We start from the raw sequence: 20,012 nt of genomic DNA, 5'->3' as shown, positions 1-20,012 counted from the left end.
GCAGTAACCCAGCAACAGCAAAACTGCTGCTCTCGTTATTCGAAAATATCCTTAACAGTAAAAATAAAACAAAACACTGTGCATATAATTTAATATTTAATCGATGTACCACATAAAAAGTTTTCTGTACAGACCTTAATTATTTTTTTATAATATCAAATAATGTGTTCTAAATAGTAATTTAAATGTCAGTCATTTTTTTTATAGAGCCTTTGTGAACCACATGACGATACGTTTTCCCACATAATACTAGTACTTTACTGTAATTCCATAGAACTGATATTTTTAGTATAATGTAAACCCAAGTTACAAATTAATACGTGTCTTCGAAGGTTTTTCGAAGATGCTCGATATCATTAATATCTAAATGAAAAGTCAGCTCTTTAGGTAAAGAGCCTTCTCCTTTTTTGGCAATGTAAGACAATTATTTGAATATACGGCGATCCCACAAACCATACCTTTCATAAGCTGTCCTGATCGAAAGTGGAGTCCATTTTCTAGTAGTTGAAGAGCCCTGGCGTTTGTAAATAAGAGCTTTTGTTAAGTGACGAAATTTATACTAAAAACTGTAATAGATGTCATATATTAAAGAAAAAGTGACGAAGCCCTCCAGTGGTGAAGGCCGAATAATATTTAATAAAATAATTTGATTTGTTCTCAAACTTGTTCGAAATTTATACTGTTAAAATATTTAAATGCAATCTCGTATTAGACTACATTTCCATGGAATAAAAGGAAAGCACCCGTTAAACCGATTCATGTATTCACGTGGTACTGCACAATCGGCTAAATATAGGATGTTTTTTTAATGTCTGACCAATGACACTCCGCGAGGTAATAAAATATACAGATATTATTTTTTCTAATACAATGAAATTGAAAAAAAAATATATTTTATGGGTACACTTCGAATGATTGAATTTATATGTCTTCTATACGACAACCGGGTCATGGTCATATATTCACCTCGCGGGATATGGCAGAGCATTAAAAAACTGTCTTTACTGGAACGATTACATTAAATGTATTACTTGTATCTACTTAGATAGAATATACGCATATATTACGCATCCATGACAATGTATAATTAATACAAATAAAGAATATGAATATGAATATACATAAATATTGTGAAGAGCGGTGGGAGTAATAGGATAGGACCAAACGGCGGGAAAGAGGGGAGTCTTGTGTTCAGCAGCGGGACACTTAAAGGCTAGTAAAAGAGTATATCTATTTAATTTCGATATTATTATATGCGATCATAGTAATACAGCCCTATCCCCCGTTAACACTAACCACTTCGAATAGCAAAATCAAATTTCGGATTCGTCTGCAGCCAACTACATACTGATACAGTCTACATAAACATAAAAACCAGTTAAACGCATAAACTCTTGGTTAATATAATCAAATCCAATTGCTAGCTAGCAATTTCGGGCCTGGGCAATTTCTTATGAGTGGGGTCGATACAATATTATAAGCAAAGCTTCGCCGTACCTAGTAGAACCTTCTTAACCGGTTGAGTACATTTCCATGCAAATTGATAACCTTGGGCACAATAGGCGGTAAAGTGGTTGACGCTTTGTAGCTAATAATTATATTTACACTACTTTGTATCGGTCAAATTTTATCCCAAACCCAGGAGTGCGATACTGATTTTTATTTTTTATTCTATAACAGTTACGGATTTGATCTGTCAGCAGTCAAAAGTTACATTTCTGAAACAGACAGCTGACACATCAAATCCATAAACTTTCCTGAATAAGAATTTAAATCCGAATCTGTCTCCTGGTCGTTGCTTCTCAGTGCACAAAAGTTCTTTAGTAGGTATGTCATCCGCGCCTGACTGTAACAGGTCCACATTTTGGCTACGCTTGAGAATTCTTGCATAAAAGAACAATAAAATGCAGTCTCCTTATTTCAATAAAATTATGTCTTCATAATCCGATCGTTTTGCCCAAAATTATTATTACACAAGTCTGCAGGGTGTTTTTCAATAATCGATAAATGAATACATTAACAGAAAGAAAATTAGAAACAAAAGCGTAACAAAATTCTTAGAAATAGTAATTTATTGAAATATGCAGTTCAATGTAAAAGATCAGATGATAACAAAATGTAAAACGAATCTGGAATGACCGTAGCTTTATTAAAATACTTTCACGCCTGAGATTTCTGCGCCGAAGCGAAAGATTGAAATATATCTTATCTCCTTGCAAGAAAATTTTGTTTCTGAAAACAATAATATTTAAATAGGCACACCAAAGTTTTAATTGAAAATTGGCGAAGTTTGTTTTTTAATGTAAAATAAAAGGTAGATAAGTAATACATAATTAATGTCATCGATCAGTTAAGTATAATTTATCATCAATAAACTCAATTCAAAACTACAACTTCAAAACCTCAACTAATGTAAGTATAAGAATTAATTTCACAACAAGTAAACTCTCCATATTAATTAACTAGACAGAATTCTCTCCGACACAATGTATTTCATATTCCTAATATCTTATAGAATTCTGTGGCGTTCATTATGAAAGATCTTCAATTAATATCACAGTATCACAGTTTTAAAAGTAGGACATTGTTTATAATCCACTAAGTCCTATATTCACTTCACTACATTTCACTAAAAACAATAAGTTCTAGATACGTCCGTACCTTGGTTTTCTTGTTGTCACCCAAAGTAGTACTGGGCGTTGGAATATCGATATAAACTCCTGGTGTTAGGGTCCGTCTCGTTTTGCACTTGGACTCGAGGCAGTGTTTTGACCGCTACACCGCGACCTAACGTGCCGTGGGGCATAGTTCGGAGCGGCATTTCTATGGGGAATTCGGCAACCTGCCCGTACATGTTAGTGCTGACGTGAGGGTAGGTATTAGGCACAGGTCGGCCGACGTACCGATTGATTTTCGGACTGAGAGCGACGTCGGTGAATTGCATTTCTGGCTTTAAGCCAGAATCAACGGTATCGACCGGGACAGATAAGCTGGTGATGTTGATGTCGTTATCGACCTCTGATATGCTGTCGTTGAAGCCATTGGGGATCTCAGTGCTGGCGGAGACGTCGGGGCCCTTAGGTTGGTCGCGGCTTCTCTTGCGGATCACGCACCGCGCGACCACTGCGATGATGCACAGCGACATGGCTCCGGCCACCCCCGCAATGATATACGCATACATAGTGGTGAATGTATCTGAAAAGTAAATCTTGATAATTTTCTGTTTGGGACCTGGTAACTGATAAATAGAAAATATTGATATTTATGATAGCACTCTCTTTTATAAATGAGAAAATAGACAATTACAGTTTCTTGTCAGTTGCTTGTTTTGATTTCGTATACACATGTTTTATAATAAATTAAAAAAATAAAGTAAGTAATGAATTCAAAGAATACTGCTAATATATTAATTATTTCAAATTTTAATTTTCTAAGTTAGAAAGGCCAAATGTAAGTCACTTTCTGAATTTGGTTCTATATTAGGAAAGCCTTACCATAATTTGCACCATCTCTCTCAGGTCTAGGTGAAGGTGAGGGCTCGCTTCTGACGATGCTAGTGACATTGGCAGCAGTGGCTACGGAAGGGCGAGGAGGCACGGCTGCCACCGCCGGCGCAGGCGGCACCGCAGACTCACCCCACCACCGGTCGTTGGATTCATCTGCAATAATGTGATTGTATGAGATGGGTTACAAACTGAGCATGTAGGGGATCGATCGACTATCGATATTATGTTTAGCCCTGTTTAGGAAGCCGGCGATAACGGCACATATTATTGTGATAAGCACGAATACTCGTACATAAGTATAAATGAATACTCAGACTTCCATACAACCTTCGAAGGAGGAAGGTGTGTTTCTATTGTTTCGCATATATATTTAGTCTTAAGTCATAATATATTTTTAGTCCACATTTTCGTTAGTCATAATTTGGTTTTTCTCAGAAACGCGTAACTTTTCAGGATTGCCATATAACAAACCTAACCTAACCTAACCTAACCTATCTATAGGATAACCTGAGGAAAATCCTGAAAAGTTAACGGTTTCAGTGTTATGACTAATGATAATATAACAATTATTACATTATAATTTTCAATAATTATGTTGTATCCAGCCACCATATTTAATGTAGATATATATGTATTTGATGTATATTAACCATAGCTATGCTTCTATGTTTGACTTATTTAGATTTTTTTGGTTGTATACAAATTTTGAATGCTCTTAACTTATAATAATTAAAGATTCGAATCAAATCAAACAGGGGCATAGCTGTGGTTGACGTCCAACAAACTGTGTCAAAATATTTTTAATAATGTTAATATCCAAAGAGGAAAATGAAGACTACGTTTGTATGAAAAGGCGAATTCGCGCGGCCGCGGTGTATGCTCTTAATCCTAATTAATAACAGAGTTACAGGTCAATGCATTTTAACACAATAATGTGTTAAAATGCAATTGACTTTGTATTGATGTTATTAATTTACAAGTGCGTAATGAATTCTGATTTAGCGAATGACTGTTCATAGCCATTAACAAGCGTTCCCCTCTATCGAAAATAGTCGGCCAATGGCCATACACAATGTATGGACTGACGTTTATCTGACATGGCTATTTTGACGTAACGTATACATTTGACGTTCCCCTTCCTCGCAAAACTTGGCAGTCTCCGTTGGTTATATCCTCCTAGGTTCGTGGTCTCAACATTTTGTGCTTTCCTGTGTACAGCCAGCTACGTCGGGTGAAGTGGTGCGACGTTGCCGCGGACATGGCTCGACATATCTGGCGACATGACGCGTAGTTTCTAATTATTTACGGCCCGATTCGAACAATGCTTAAAAGAGTCACAGCGGTACGATACCGATCTCTTAGTGTCAAAAGTGACGTTTTTTGGTTGAAAAACTGTCACTTTTGACACTGATAGATCGGTATCGTACCGATTTGACATTGCATTGATGTCATAAATATTAAAATTTATATCATGATCGTCAAAATAAAATAAAAATGAAAATAGTAACAATACTAATGAAATAAAATCCAAAATATTAATTTACATTGTCAAAATTTACGAAAATACAATAACAATAAATTAATTCGAATGGGAACAGTCGTTACAATGTATACAAATAGAGTAGGTATAAAATAATACAAATAATATCTCCCAATATGAATCTGACGACGACGACACACAACAATATCAAAACAATGAAATAGTATCTCCCAATAAGGATCGTCTTTATGATAAAGATAACAATTTCAATAAGAAACAATAAGAATATTGTAATTTTAGGAAAAAATGTGACATTCATAATATAACTACTAGAAATAAACATAAGCTCGCTCTCATTGTGCAAGATTTTATAACAAACTTCCAAACCACTGAATTATCAATTAATATATTTAAGAATTGTATAAAGCGTAAACTTATTTCTAAAGCTTATTATACCACACAAGACTACATGAATGATAAAACAACGTGGGATTAATTATGATTCGAAACGATTAATTATTTATTAGGTATATTTGATTAACGATGAGGAAATGGATAATCCTATGTATGTACTTCTTTTGTTGTTTTTTAGGGTTCCGTACCTCAAAAGGAAAAAACGGAACCCTTATAGGATCACTCGTGCGTCTGTCTGTCTGTCTTTCTGTCTGTCTGTCCGTCTGTCACAGCATATTTTTTCCGAAACTACTGGACCAATTAAGTCGAAATTTGGTACACATATGTAAGTTTGTGACCCAAAGATGGATATGTAACGTAAACTAATTAATTTTACCCACGGGGGCCACTTTTGGGGGGTAAATGAGAAAATTAAAAAATAAAGTTTGTTGTTAAAAAAATATATTTGAGATTCTCACAATGAGCTCTTTCATTTAATTTGTAACACGATATAGCAAACTATATCGTTTTTTCGTTATATCGTTTTTATAATTATAAGAAAAATAGTTTAGTTAGAGGTTATTCAAGAAAATAGGCAAAAAATGACCATTCCCCCCCCCCCCCTTATCTCCGAAACTACTGGGTCAAAAATTTTGAAAAAAATACACAAAATAGATCTTTACCTATAGATCACCGGAAAACCTATTAGAAATGTGCAGTCAAGCGTGAGTCGGACTTAATTACTTAGTTTTTGATCCGACACCTATGGGTTTTTTAAAGACATTTCACATAAAAAATACATTGTCTAAATTGTGTAATATACGTAACCTTTGGAACGCGAGTCTGACTCGCACTTGGCCGGTTTTTTTGACCTTTTGATTTATTCTAGTAATATTCTAGACTAGTATTTTCTATAAAAAAAATTATGTTTGATGATCTTTTTGTGAAATTCTTAGTATTAAATTTGATCTGTATAATAATTCAATATTATTATGGAAAAATATGAACATCGATAAATTGCTCTGATAATTTTAGCTTAAGTTAATATATATGTACATATTATTCACCATTCATAATGTTGCTAGGCCTACATGAATAAAGTATATTTTGAGTGGAATAAAACAATTTCTGAATAAAAATTTCATTTCCTTGAACTCATTTACTGTTATGTACAGAGGGTTTCCAATAAAAGGTTTCTCAATTTACGCCTGAATATTTCGACGCATTGCTCGTTACTTATCTCGGCAGGTAGGTGCTCGAAATAAGTAGGTCCAATGATTCGTGGGTTCCTCTTTGAAAGCACCAAGCGACGAGGAACTGTTCTAAGACGACCTGCGTAACTTATATGCGTTGTTCAAATCGGGCCGTTAATTAAACATAATAATATAATTGTACCCCGGACTTGGAACACAAGCTCAAAGAGAATGCTAAAGCTCTTGCGTTGCCTAAGAGATGAGTACATATAATTACATACGAGTACATGCTTCTCATTGTATTATAAACTGGAAGCTTGGAAAATTAGACGAACATAAATGAGCTAAAATGCTATACGAGTACACGGTTTTATTCGATTACGAAATTCACGGAAAGTTTTAATACTACTTACTGATGTTAAACAGACATTCAAAAACATTGTGACGACTTTTCATTAAGGAAATTATTTTAATGAAAACAAGGTCGTCTTAGTCCTCAATTAGAATATCATATAAATGATCATACAATTATAAGGGACATTTGACAACAATCCTACTACAGTTATGACCATAATATATACGCTAAAATGGTTAAAATTGTTGTTATTACACCATCATAGGTTCTTCATATTTAGATGACTTCTAATATTATAGGGATAATCTAATAGATACAATAGATAACCTAATTTCGCCCTAAGGCGTAATATAAATAACAAAAATACTCCAATTCAAATGACACCGTTATACGAGGCACATACAAATTGTTTATTCTCGAGTTAATATTATTTTATCGTGATCCTACAGTAGATGATGACCATAAATATTTTGTATAAACAACAAACAAACCAAGTAATTTAAGTACATATCAGGAATATCAAGTTCTCGCTATATTTAGACAATAGGGTTTAAAACAATAGTCAGATTTAAATCTTGTGCAAAACGCAGCTTGTTTGTATGTTCCAGCAGTGAAACGCGTACATTAATAATTTTTAAGAAAAAAAAACCGACTTCAATGGGGGATGCCGCTGAAATTTCACTTATTGTTGATGGTGCACTCTTAGATTCCAGACAATGAAATGAAAAAGACAGCATTTTGCCTAATTATGTAGAAAAGGAGGTAAAACCACCCATTTTTCTAGTAGCATTTCGTTTTTGTAAGGGTCGCAGTTCTAACCTAACCTAACCTACTTTTCTAATAGCATTTCGTTTCTGTAATGGTCACAGCTCTAACCTAACCTAACCTACTTTTCTGATAGCAGTTCTGTTCTGTGCGAATCGCAGTTCAAAACGCACCCACCCACCTAACCCACTTTTCTAGTAGCATTTCCAGGTCCGGGTCTGGGTTCGGATCCGAGTCCGGCTGTCCGGGTCCAAGTTTGGGTCAGAGTTCGGTCCGTATGCCTTTCATATTTGAGAAGTTCCCTCGGTTCCTCGTGGGTCTCATCATCAGAACTCGAGCTCGACGAAAATATGTCTTAAAAACTTAAGTTGCTTAACAAACATAAAGAAGAGGACAAATCGCCAAACGTAAACTATGGGTAATTAAAGAGTTCCATTCTGATCATCATCAGCAGTTCCACTTCATCAAATGTCACTTTTTAAAATGGAAATGCTTGATTTATTGATGAAAATACTAAAATCACTATATGTATGCCTTTAACATTTGAGGAGTTCCTTCGATTCCTCATGGATCCCATCATCAGAACTGCTTTTTGACAAAAACGGGACCAATCTGTATGTATATACTTACAATCAAAAAAAGAATTTTCAAAATCGGTTCAGAAATGACGGAGTTATGAAGTAACAAACATAAAAAAAGTCGGTTAAAAATAGACTGGCGATGATGGTATTAATGATAATGATTTTTTATCAGACCATCTAACTAAATATTTCACCTAATCTAACTTTTCAACTTTAAATACTACAAACTAGCCATTATCTAATCAGTCTTCATTATGTATTTTTTGGTCCTCATTTACTTAGTTCCCGATCAACCTCAAGAAATAAAACTAGTATATAAGTAACCCGGTAAACTATAAACTCATTGATGTTTTACAGACAGCAATCCAGTAAATCGCTTCAGGTCGAAGCGAGGAGTTTTATGGTGAGACAATAAAGGTAGCAACCCGCAATAAACTCTGTGGATGAAATTACTCGGGTCTGTATTGTCTTCAGTGGCTGTAGTCGTTTCGAAGTTTGTAATGTATGGTTTACGATGAGGCAACATCTACTGCCATTTGTGGGATTAGCTACAGAATATTACCAAAGATATTTGGGAGCACAATGAGACCGTTCAGTGGACTAATACAATTTCCGAGATTATTAAATTCCATTAAAAAATATATATGAAACCAGGCTTAAGTAGCATATTGATTGAATTTAATAATACATGAACATTGGATTTGAATAAACAGCCTTGGGTCCCGGGTTCAGATCCTAGTAAGGGCATTTATTTGTGAGTTTATCACGGAGATTTGTTCCTAGGTTATGGATGTCTCCTATAATATTTATTTATTATTTGATTATAATTCTTGACAAGTTGATAACGTTAAACGCTAATGGCGTTATTCATAAACGCGTTAGTAGCCTGAATTAGCTATGAATCGTTTATCTGTCATTTTGACTTATGCATTTGTAAGAAAGGGATAAAACATAATTTAACTAAATCAGGCCCGTAAAGTTTTATGAATAACGGGGTAAATTTTTGTTACGAGTACCGGTACATTTTTACGTTTTGTCTTGGCAAGGTTCCAAATTTTTCTGCACCGTAGTAAACAACTACACTACTTAAATACGTGCCGAGACCACGTCATACTCCAGACGAGGTTCTCGCTCAACCTCTCACGTGTAACGGAATGTGTGGAAGCCAAACGTAAGTTTCCAATTTAATCAACATATGTCTTTGACATATATTAGAGTGGCTTAGGATGGAGGAATTCAGTGTATTTACTTCACTAACTAGGTCATACCTCGACTGACGTCCGTATTAGTTATTACTTCTGTTCTGATCATCAAGAAAATAGGAGTTCGACTCAGGTCGAAACTACAAAGGTACGCTTTAAAGCGCAGACCTTTATACATTTTATGGTTCTGCACCCAAATGGTAAAAACGGGACCCTATTACTAAGACTCCGCTGTCCGTCTGTCCGTCTGTCTGTCTGTCACCAGGCTGTATCTCATGAACCGTGATAGCTAGACAGTTGAAATTTTCACAGATGATGTATTTCTGTTGACGCTATAACAACGAATACTAAAAACAAAATAAAATAAATATTTAAGTACGGCTTATACAATAAACGTGATTTTTTTTCCGTTTTTTGCGTAAAGGTACGGAACCCTTCGTGCACGAGTCCGACTGTCTAGCTATCACGGTTCATGAGATACAGCCTGGTGACAGACGGATAGACAGACAGCGGAGTCTTAGTAATAGGGTCCCGTTTTACCCTTTGGGTACGGAAACCTAAAAAATCTACCCCAAAAGGTGAGTTCGTCATTCCCGGTTACTAACTTTAAATTGTAGTCTGTACGGAAAGAGAAGTCGTGGAATATAATGGAACCAATACATTCTTGACTCTTCTGTTTCCGTGCAGAATGTATCATACCTAACTATAAATAAAATAACACCATATACTGATAGTAACAAAAGAACATGACTAATTTAGGCTAAGGTACCGCTCTTGAGCAGATTTTCCTTAATAATATAATGTGCGGAAAAGGCAGAACTTAGAGCTAATAAAGCATGCTTCTATAATCTTGCAAGATTATGAGGAGTCACGCGGTTCCTTGGGAGCCTTTTATCATATAATCCACTTTTGCCCTGACGTGGCGAAGTGTTGATGCGCGGCTTAGAGTAATGATTACACGAATGCACGAAAAATAGACTAACTTTATATCGTAAAAATTATATTTCTTTTGTGATTCTGCGGCGGTATTATAGTAGCATTTTTATCACTTGTCATGTCATTCGTCATTTTTGCACTTAGATAGTTTTGTTAGAATGTGATGTGTTGTGTGTAAACACTTTATTTCACATAAGACAGGTACAGGACAAGATATACAATTAAACAGAAAGTATACAATGTACAAAGGCGAACTTATCCCTGTAAGGGATCCCTTCCAGTAATAGCCAGCTATCACGGTTCACGAGATAAAGCCTGGTGACCGACAGACGGACAGACGAACAGACGGACAGTGGAGTCTTAGTAATAGGGTCCCGATTTTACCCTTTGGGTACGGAACTCTAAAAATGAATATGAATAATATGATAATTATAGCAATCAGCAATTTTCACTACACAAAATAACGAAAAATAAGTATCTCGGCATACACTTATACTTACTACTTATATTAAATGATCGTAAACACTTATTTATTAAATTACCTTCTTCCGAGTTTTAACCGCAGCGAGAACTTTTAACTTAAAATTCCTCACGGCCCAGTGATTTTGTCTACGCGGCCTAAAACGACGCCGTCAAAAATAATTAAAAGACCACTCACCGACATCGTCGTGTTCGAGCTCTGATACGTCGTGAGCAACCTCGTCTTCCTCGGGTGCACTCTCGTACCGCTCCTTCAAAACCGTTCGGGGCACTGCAACCAAAAAAACTCTTTAACCAACCTTTTATAAGACTCAAATTTCATTAAGGATAAGCTCACAAGTGAACTCCTTGACACTTAAACTGAACGTTAATTTTAGACTCGGGGTGAATTGGGGTTTGTAGTATCTTTATTTTTTGTATTTTAAGAGCACGCCTAAGTATTATGAGGAATAAGGAATAGAAGTAATCTTGGGAAGACGTGACGTTGTCATACGCTGCTGGTTATATTATTATAATGAAATCTCACGTTTAGAGTTATTTTGGATACCTTGACATCTCAATGTCACGTTGCTGTTAATTAGAATAACGGAATTTATTTTCATGACGGGTACACTGTGTATACGACGTGCGAGTTTAAAATTGACTAACGAAAACTGTTTTTGTAGCTAATCGAATTTAAACTATCGTGAGACATATTAACTTAACTAACTTAGCGGTTTCACTCACGTATTTTTAGTCACTCGCGCGACATTTTTCGGAGAGTCTAAGTCTCCATTTTCAAGCACTAACAGTGACTGACAGTACCTGACAGTGCCTGAGTGAGTGAGTGCGCGAGTGACTAAAAATACGTGAGTGAAACCGCTAAGTTAGTTGAGTTTTTGTAGCTTGTTAATTTCATTGACTTCAGTCCAATATTGATTTAATACCCGACTGACTAAAAGGGTTATATTTTTCAAGCGTGTGTATGTACAGTGAAGCTATCTGATGAATAATTACGAAAGTTCACCTGGTATGAGCTCAAATATATGTATCAATGACCGTATTCTTTGGCACTGCCTACACTGTTTAAAGGATTACAATGTATGAGATTAGATTCATCTCAGTTGTGAGAGTAACATTGTATGTCGAGAAAAGATGGTAGGTACGGCTGTGCCTTTGTTCATTATTACTCGAATTGTGTGGTGGTAAGAAATCGTGACTACAAACTACGGTTGTGCTGTAGTGTATAAAGTACAAAAAAATCTCATCTCTAGAAAAAAATATATGACAATTTTATCAAGATCCTTGTCATACTTACAATAGGTTAAAATTCCACTTGAGAATATTTATATGTCGATAATCTTGTCGGTCCCAGTGCCATTATTTTACAAAAGGAAATTATTGAAAAGTCTGTGAAATATCTATACCTGGTAAAATAGACGTAAACACATCTTAAATTGAAAAAGCATTGTCACATGCATTTATCGTAAAAGATTTATCTACAGTTTTCTCTCGATTTGTATTTATCAACTTGGCTAGACTTTAGAACTACCGAAGCGCTGCAAGTGATGTCGTGAGTCCTGATCAATAGTTCGCTTCACGGCAGAAGAAAGCCTAGACATTCAGTTATATAAATCTAAGCCGCCTATTGTGAATCGATCATCAGACTGAGTTCTTTGATAATCAGACCTATTGTAAGGGTCTGACATAGTTCCAAGTTGGTATTATTCGCGAGACTATTCAAATTCGGTGAATGTCGATGATAGGTGGATTTGTATAGAGATGTTGGACCTGTGTTTACTTGTTTATGTACCTATACATGATATTATAGTATTCCGTGGCCGAAAGGGTCTCATTAAATAGGTCCTATTTAAGAAGATAGGTACTGTTTTAATACAAAGGGTGTCGTGTAGGTGCTGAAAATCTGAAACTAAAATGAACGCTTATGGGTCCAGAGTATGGCTAAGGAATTTAATACTTAAATAGAAAAATATGTACCTATTTAATCCAAGCTAACAAATAAATATTAATAGATTCATAATACCATTACAATCTGAACTAATATTTGCTCTCGATAAATTAACTTATAAAAGCATAACATGAAGCGATGTAGAGGTTCTTTATTTTTTATCATCGATACCATTTCCCAAGGTTTATAATACAATTCTCCGGAAATTCGAGCAAAGTAAACGAAGGCTAATAAGAAAATAATAGTGTTATTAATGTCTCATTGGAATATAATGAAGCTTTCTGACATACCTACATTTCACATTAATATAGAACATCATAATAAAATAATAAAGCAAACCGATCGACTATATTCTATGGTTAAATACTCCCTTCGGTCGTGTTTTAATTTATCGCCGCTAGTTGCGTAATACCTATTCGCACATGTACAACGTTTTACATTGCATAAGGCTCTTTGTTTTTTGACATAGTCACGTAATGTGTTAATTATCGCACTAGTGCGGTAAAGTAGCACCATATGTACAGTAAAAATATTCAAACAGCAGATTGACATTATTAAAGCTTATACAATCTCTAAGGACAAATCAGCATTGCGATACAGCGGGGAAATGCCGCCAGCATCCTTGGTACAATGCCTCAAGGGCCTATTTTAGATTTAAGCTAGTTATTAATTTCGTTTACGTAGTACCACTGTATATATCTTGTATGTAAATAAATGTAATTACAGGACAAATTATTATTTTTTTATACCACGACGGTGGCAAACAAGCATACGGCCCGCCTAATGGTAAGCAGTCACCGTAGCCTATGGACGCCACAAACTATGCTATGGATTACTTTCTTTAAAAAAAAAATATTTCTTTCGTATATGACATTTGTCTCGACTTATACAAGCTCTGCTGTAGACATAATACAAGCTTATTATTATAATCAAGCATTTGTATGTTTTGAAATTCTGACACTAAAATAAGAATCAAACACAAAGAAACAATAATATAATAAATAATTATTATAAAATTACAATACAAATATTTATTTAAGTGAAAACATAGTTTTACAACATTCAATACTTAAAAATAACCACAATATACTTAACTGATACTAAACCTAAACTAACCCTTAAAAACTAGTCGAACAACCCACCCCGCATCGCTCCCGACGCAAAGGTGCCCATCACGCTTGCTGCGTTTCCGCGTTGAACCGCGATGGACAACCTCTGCGCCAGGAACGACCCGGAGCGGGGGTTGAGACCCCTCTCCCGCAGGCGACGCCCCAGCTCCCCGAGAAAAGTTTTCGCCTCCGCGCACCAACACCTAGACGTCTCCACAGCAAGGGGAACGAACAAGTAGTTTGTTAGCCCCGAGTACTTGTCCCTCTTTAGGGACGCCGCCTGTTCAGCGGCTGCTCCTGCCGACCGCACGGTGCGGCCAAGGTGCGAGGCGGCGAATGTGCTGACGCAGGTGGCGTCCCACAAAAGGCACTTACCTTTCTCCCACGGCACCAGAGTCAATCCGTCGGGCCTCTTCCCATCTGACCGACTAAGACCAATACAACAAACGACAAACAATAATTGATGTAATAAATCCTTATATTATCTTTATACATATATATTATGTACCTACTAGATGGCTGTAATTTAGTATTAGTAATTAGTATTATATCTAGTATGTACATGTTAATCAATGTTAATAATGTGCTAAAATAAAAATAAGAAGTGGGGTACTTTGGTAAATACACTTTACACAGGGAATATTGCTTTAATCTCAATATTTTCAGTTTTCTACGAAAGAGTTGCTACGAAACATGAAACACGGACATGCATTTGCCCGGTTTTATACCTTGATTTAGTCTAGAACTTAGTTGCCAACACATCTATTAAAATTGACTTACTTGATATAAAGCCAAAAAACCTGCTGTCGCAATTTATTTCGCAGTATTTCATTCCCTTTTTGTACGATTTTATTACGTACTCGAAATTCAGTCATTGAAATATTTTATTGAATCCTCCAATGGAACAGACGTGTACTCGTGTGTGTGTGTGTGTGTGTGTGTGTGTGTGTGTGTGTGTGTGTGTGTGTGTGTGTGTGTGTGTGTGTGTGTGTGTGTGTGTGTGTGTGTGTGTGTGTGTGTGTGTGTGTGTGTGTGTGTGTGTGTGTGTGTGTGTGTGTGTGTGTGTGTTATTTTTAGGGTTCCGTACCCAAAGGATAAAAACGGGACCCTATTACTTGCCCGTCTATCCGTATGTCTGTCTGTCTATTTGTCTGTCTGTCCATCTGTCTGTCACCAGGCTGTATCTCATAAACCGTGATAGACAGTTGAAATTTTCACAGATGCTGTATTTCTGTTGCCGCTATAACAAAAAATACTAAAAACAGAATAAAATAAATATTTAAGTGGGACTAACATACAACCAACGTGATTTTTTGCCGTTTTTTGCGTAATGGTATGGAACCCTTTGTGCGCGAGTCCGATTCGCACTTAGCCGGTTTTTTGTAATTTTTTAAGCAAACATTTTGGTATAATGACAGCAACCATACGGAGTGACCCTTTTTCATTAAGGTGACGTTCGGATGGCAACTGCATTACTGCTGCGGCCTTGACGCGGCCACTGTTACTGTTAAATTCATTGATAAAATGAGTGACGTTCGTAGGCGCATTACTGCCGCGATTAGAACGTTCAATCCGTCACTCATTCATTATATTAAGAGGATATGTTAGTGGTCATTTTTCCATACAAATGTTTTCTACATTTTCCTCTCTGGATTTAGACCCTAGATGAATTTATTTTTTATATGAGATCAATATTACCAGTATCTATGTCTGTACGTTTTGCTTTTTCTATATTCTTGTTTTTATAAGAACTAGGATGCTTTAAACAGCGCTAAAAACGGCAAAATATGTCTGCTGTAAACAGACGCCGAGCATACAAAATCGGCAGCAATTAACGCAATAATCAAAACGGTCAGTCACAGATAATGTCTTTCTCATTCCGTGCCCAAAATTTCGTTATGAGTGGTTAAGTTTTGGAGGAGGAAAATGTCGAGAAAAAAACCTCGATTCCTGAGATTTTTACGCAGAATCCTTGGCCTGAGATGCAGTTGTCCTTATCGCACTAATCTTAGGAGCCGTCCCTGTCAGCGCGACGGAGATATTTACATAAAATTCTCAAATCTGAAAAGGGGTTCAGCTATATTCTCTAGAACAAAATGACAACAGTAATGCAACTGCAGCTGCACTACTGTTGCGCCGTTTATGCGGGCGCTGACACTGCCAATTTTCATGATTACATTAACGCAGCGTACTACGAAGGCGAACAACACGCGAACGCGAAGCGGCGCAGCGCGGCGCGGCGCAGATCGGGGTGAATCAATCTTTTGATACCTATAGAAGTGTCCTACGTGGGTGATCTCGTTGCAAACGCGAACGCTTGGGCCCGCCGCGCCGCTTCGCTTCGCGTTCTCGAGTGTTCGCCTACGTAAGACGCATCGGAAGTGACGCCTGCGTCAAGGCCGCAGCAGTAATGTCGCAACAGTAATAAATAAATAATGCATCCGAATGTCAACTTTTTTGGTTAATTTATAATAATAATTCATTTTAAGCTCAGTAAAAATATGCACTTTTTTATATTTTATGTACTTATGCTTATAAAATAAAACATTTGTGTTTGTTAAATATTTAATTTGTAAAACCAATTAAGTTTTTCGTTAAAAATGTACGTTGTTTGTTCTATTTTGAAAATGCTTTTACCGTTATTTACTTTTGTTTGATAAAAGTATGGGTAAAAGCTATCTGCTATTTTATCAGGAAATCAAATCAAAGGCTTTATATTTATACAAAATTTTACTACACACCTACTTATACGTAGTACCTAAATATCACGCAGGACATATATTACGAACATCATTCTAAACTTGTGTATAAACTGGCACAGTAAGTCAATGTTACAAGTATACCACATAAGTATATACTTGGAACATTGAAAAGCTCTTCACATATTCTCGAGTACGGATGCATAAAGCAGATCAAATGCCAATGGATCGTCTGTATCAATCGTCACTAACATATATGCCAATCCGAACGCAAATTGATATCTTAATGGCATCCAAATGCTGTTACTCAAATATCATGCATTTCGCTCGTACTTGTCCGTACATGTATTGGCGTGAACTGGGTTCACGATAGCTAAATAACGTAATTTAAATATCATTCTGATGTCAGTTTACGTTCGAATAAGGGATATTACTGCAATGTTCTGCCACCACAGCGCAGCGCTAGCCTTTTCAGTAAACCATAGACTAACTCATACATACCTATACAGTACCTTTAACAGGTTTTTGACAAGTTTTCAGAGATAATAAAATATGACATTGATGCATCAACTATCAAGGCGGTTTGTTTTCAGAGGACCTACCGGGAAACGCGAATCCGAAATTTTACTATCTGCCTCTTTATCGCTCGAATATGCAAGAGAGACAGAGATGTTAGATAACGAAATTTCGATTTTCTTGTTTCGCGATAGACCCTTAGATTGTGGTAGTGGCGCCACCTACGCAGAGTTTCGCGTAATATTCCATATTCAGGATGGCATCTAAATGATGTTATTCAAATATCTTGCATTTCGCTCGTACTTGATTGGCGTGAACAAGATGCACGATAGCTAAATAACATAATTCAAATATCATTCTGATGTCAGTTTACGTTCGAATTGGCCTGTAAGACTATTTCAATTGCCACGCCGAGTCGCGATATTGCAATTTAAACTTCAGTAGGTACCTAGCCTTACCACGACTGAATGAGGCTGTGTAATTTACGCTGAACCAAAGCGGGAACAATATCAAATTATAAAAAAAATGGTTAAACAGCAAAAGAAAACAATAACTAATAAACATAATGTCAATATTGTAGTAAGTGGCGCTTTCACTAATAATAAGCATTTAAACAATTTATTAAATTATTTCAATAACTTTGGGTTTGGCTTTGGAAACAATGAAACAGATTTGTTAATTATTTAAAAGATATTATCAACGGGCAACAGATAGTTGGTAAATAAATAAAATAAACTGCCAATTTATGTTCATTTTCAATATAACCTACTTATGAAATAACAAATTCACACATTATAATAATTACAACACATTACTATTCTGTGTTTAAATTGTATTGTTTTACATATACATATACTTATTAAAAATAAAAAAATTAATTTATATAGCTCCAGTTTATAAAACAAACGAAAGAGAGCAAAACCATGTTTTGTATGAAAAATTTAAATTCGCTGTATTTTTTTAACTATGGTATCTAAAGCTACATACTCATCCTATTGTACTCGTAAGTACAAAGTTTCAGAGCAATTTAGCTAGTCGTTTTAAAATGAGAGAGGACAAACATTTGTATGAAGAACCGAACTTGCCGGAGACCCTTAAGCTTTTAAGATGCATATATTATTATTATGTTAATCCTTTTGAAAATCTGGATTACATTTTGCGTAAGTACATAGTACATACGCTTGCCTTTCTGACACGTTAGTTGCAGCTACAATCTACTTAATCAAATCCACTCAATCATCATTAATTGTGTAAACTAATTTCGACGTAATACAAGTTGAAATTAGAGGCTGTCATGAAGTGTCCTCCTGATCCATTTACCCAGTCTCAGCTTAAGACCCAATCATAAATACAAAGGGTATATGCCTTTATATATATAATTAGGAAAGTCGTGTCGGTTTGGTCTTTTTGTATTTTTTGTAGTTCTAATACTTGAGAATGGAAACAAAACTAATAAGGTCAATATACAGATGAAAATGTCTGACCTTCACATTGGTGCCTGTTTACACATTTATTAGTGTTTATTGCGAGTTCATACATTTCCTACTTGATACTTACGTTTACGTTTTGTGGCAAATTTATAAACTCGCACTAAATACTAATGAATGTATTAAACAGACCCCGGTATGAAGGCCAGTTTACACATACCCCGCAGTGCTCGCAGCCACACTTAACCGAAATAACCATATTAACCTTATATAAATTGTTAAATTGTTGGTCTTTAAAATATGTATTACTTAGGTAAAATAAACGGAGTACAAACTAAAATTTATAATCACCTTCCACCGGTGTCTCAAGAGATAATAAACTATGGGCCTCAATTGATATTAATAATACCTATTACTGTTCGAAATAACGTTTTATTGATATTTTAGTTGAAAACAGTACATGTATGGAACAGATATTTAAATAAACTGATACCGACAAAAATATTGGAGACTTCAATTCCTTAACTAACAGCGGTTTCACTCACGTATTTTTAGTCACTCGCCCGACATGTTTCGGAGAGCCTAGGTCTCCATTTTCAAGCACTAACAGTGCCTGAGTGAGTAGCGGTCACGACGACTACAATACCTAGTATAGCGGTAGCGGACATCACTGTGTATAGGTATATATAACAGATGTGACGCATCACTAAACAGAAAAATTTGCATTGCACCCAAGTGCCCGACGAAAATTTAATAGAACCCTGACATAAAATGACGGGATATCGCCCTAACTATGTTAAACTTATAAAAGGTTTTCAATAGAAGGCTGGTTTCCCATTTATGCAGATCATTACATGAGTTTGCATTTTGGAGAATAACAAGTAGGGGAAAGGGACGGACCGTTTTATCTGGATATTTCCATTCAATAAATCCAAGATCTGAGAGCTGTTTGCAAAGTTTATGGCTTATACGTAACTTTCGAGGTTTTAGGATGTAAACGACCACCAGACATCGCGATCGCTTATAATAATGGGTTTTGAGTGAAGTATGACAAGATTTTACGGGTAGGTAGAGAGACAAGAAACTTATAAATATATAGGTATTTTTAAATTATTTACAAGATTAAGTAATAATATAATAACAGTTGATTTATACTCAAGTAACTTGAGTAAATCATTTCTAAAAATAGATTATATACAGTCATGGTTTGTCGTTGGCGGAACTATCACCTGAGCCTCAAGCAAGCAAACTAACCCAGTAGTCGGTCAAAAAGCAACAACAAATTCCGGATTATGGACATTAATAATTAGTAGCTAGTGTTATAGAAAAGTTATTTTTTTAAATGGGATTTAGGATTTATGTAAAGCTTCGAATAAAAATAATGGGCAAGATACTAAATGGCAATAATTGTACAGAATAGTT

The 20,012-nt window shown here is 35.7% G+C and overlaps 2 protein-coding genes across 4 annotated transcripts in view; both read right to left on the bottom strand.

The window, feature by feature from the left end:
* The window catches only part of LOC134744271 (ecdysone oxidase-like), a 299,205-nt gene that overhangs the window by 69,742 nt on the left and 209,451 nt on the right, over positions 1–20,012 (bottom strand). The window lies entirely within an intron of this gene.
* LOC134744275 (protein eva-1 homolog C-like) overlaps positions 78–20,012 on the bottom strand; it is a 90,555-nt gene continuing 70,620 nt past the window's right edge. For all 3 annotated transcript variants that reach the window (XM_063678024.1, XM_063678027.1, XM_063678026.1), the window contains 3 exons: positions 11,070–11,162; positions 3,495–3,659; positions 78–3,195 (listed from right to left, as the gene is read on the bottom strand). In XM_063678024.1, coding sequence (XP_063534094.1) covers positions 2,678–3,195; positions 3,495–3,659; positions 11,070–11,162 — 776 coding nt within the window. In that variant the 3' untranslated portion in view covers positions 78–2,677. The remainder of the gene's footprint in view (positions 3,196–3,494; positions 3,660–11,069; positions 11,163–20,012) is intronic.

Source organism: Cydia strobilella, chromosome 9 (assembly GCF_947568885.1).
Source record: "Cydia strobilella chromosome 9, ilCydStro3.1, whole genome shotgun sequence".
In the NCBI taxonomy this organism is placed as follows: Eukaryota; Metazoa; Arthropoda; class Insecta; order Lepidoptera; family Tortricidae; genus Cydia; species Cydia strobilella.
This window is presented reverse-complemented; position numbering and strand designations above follow the sequence as displayed.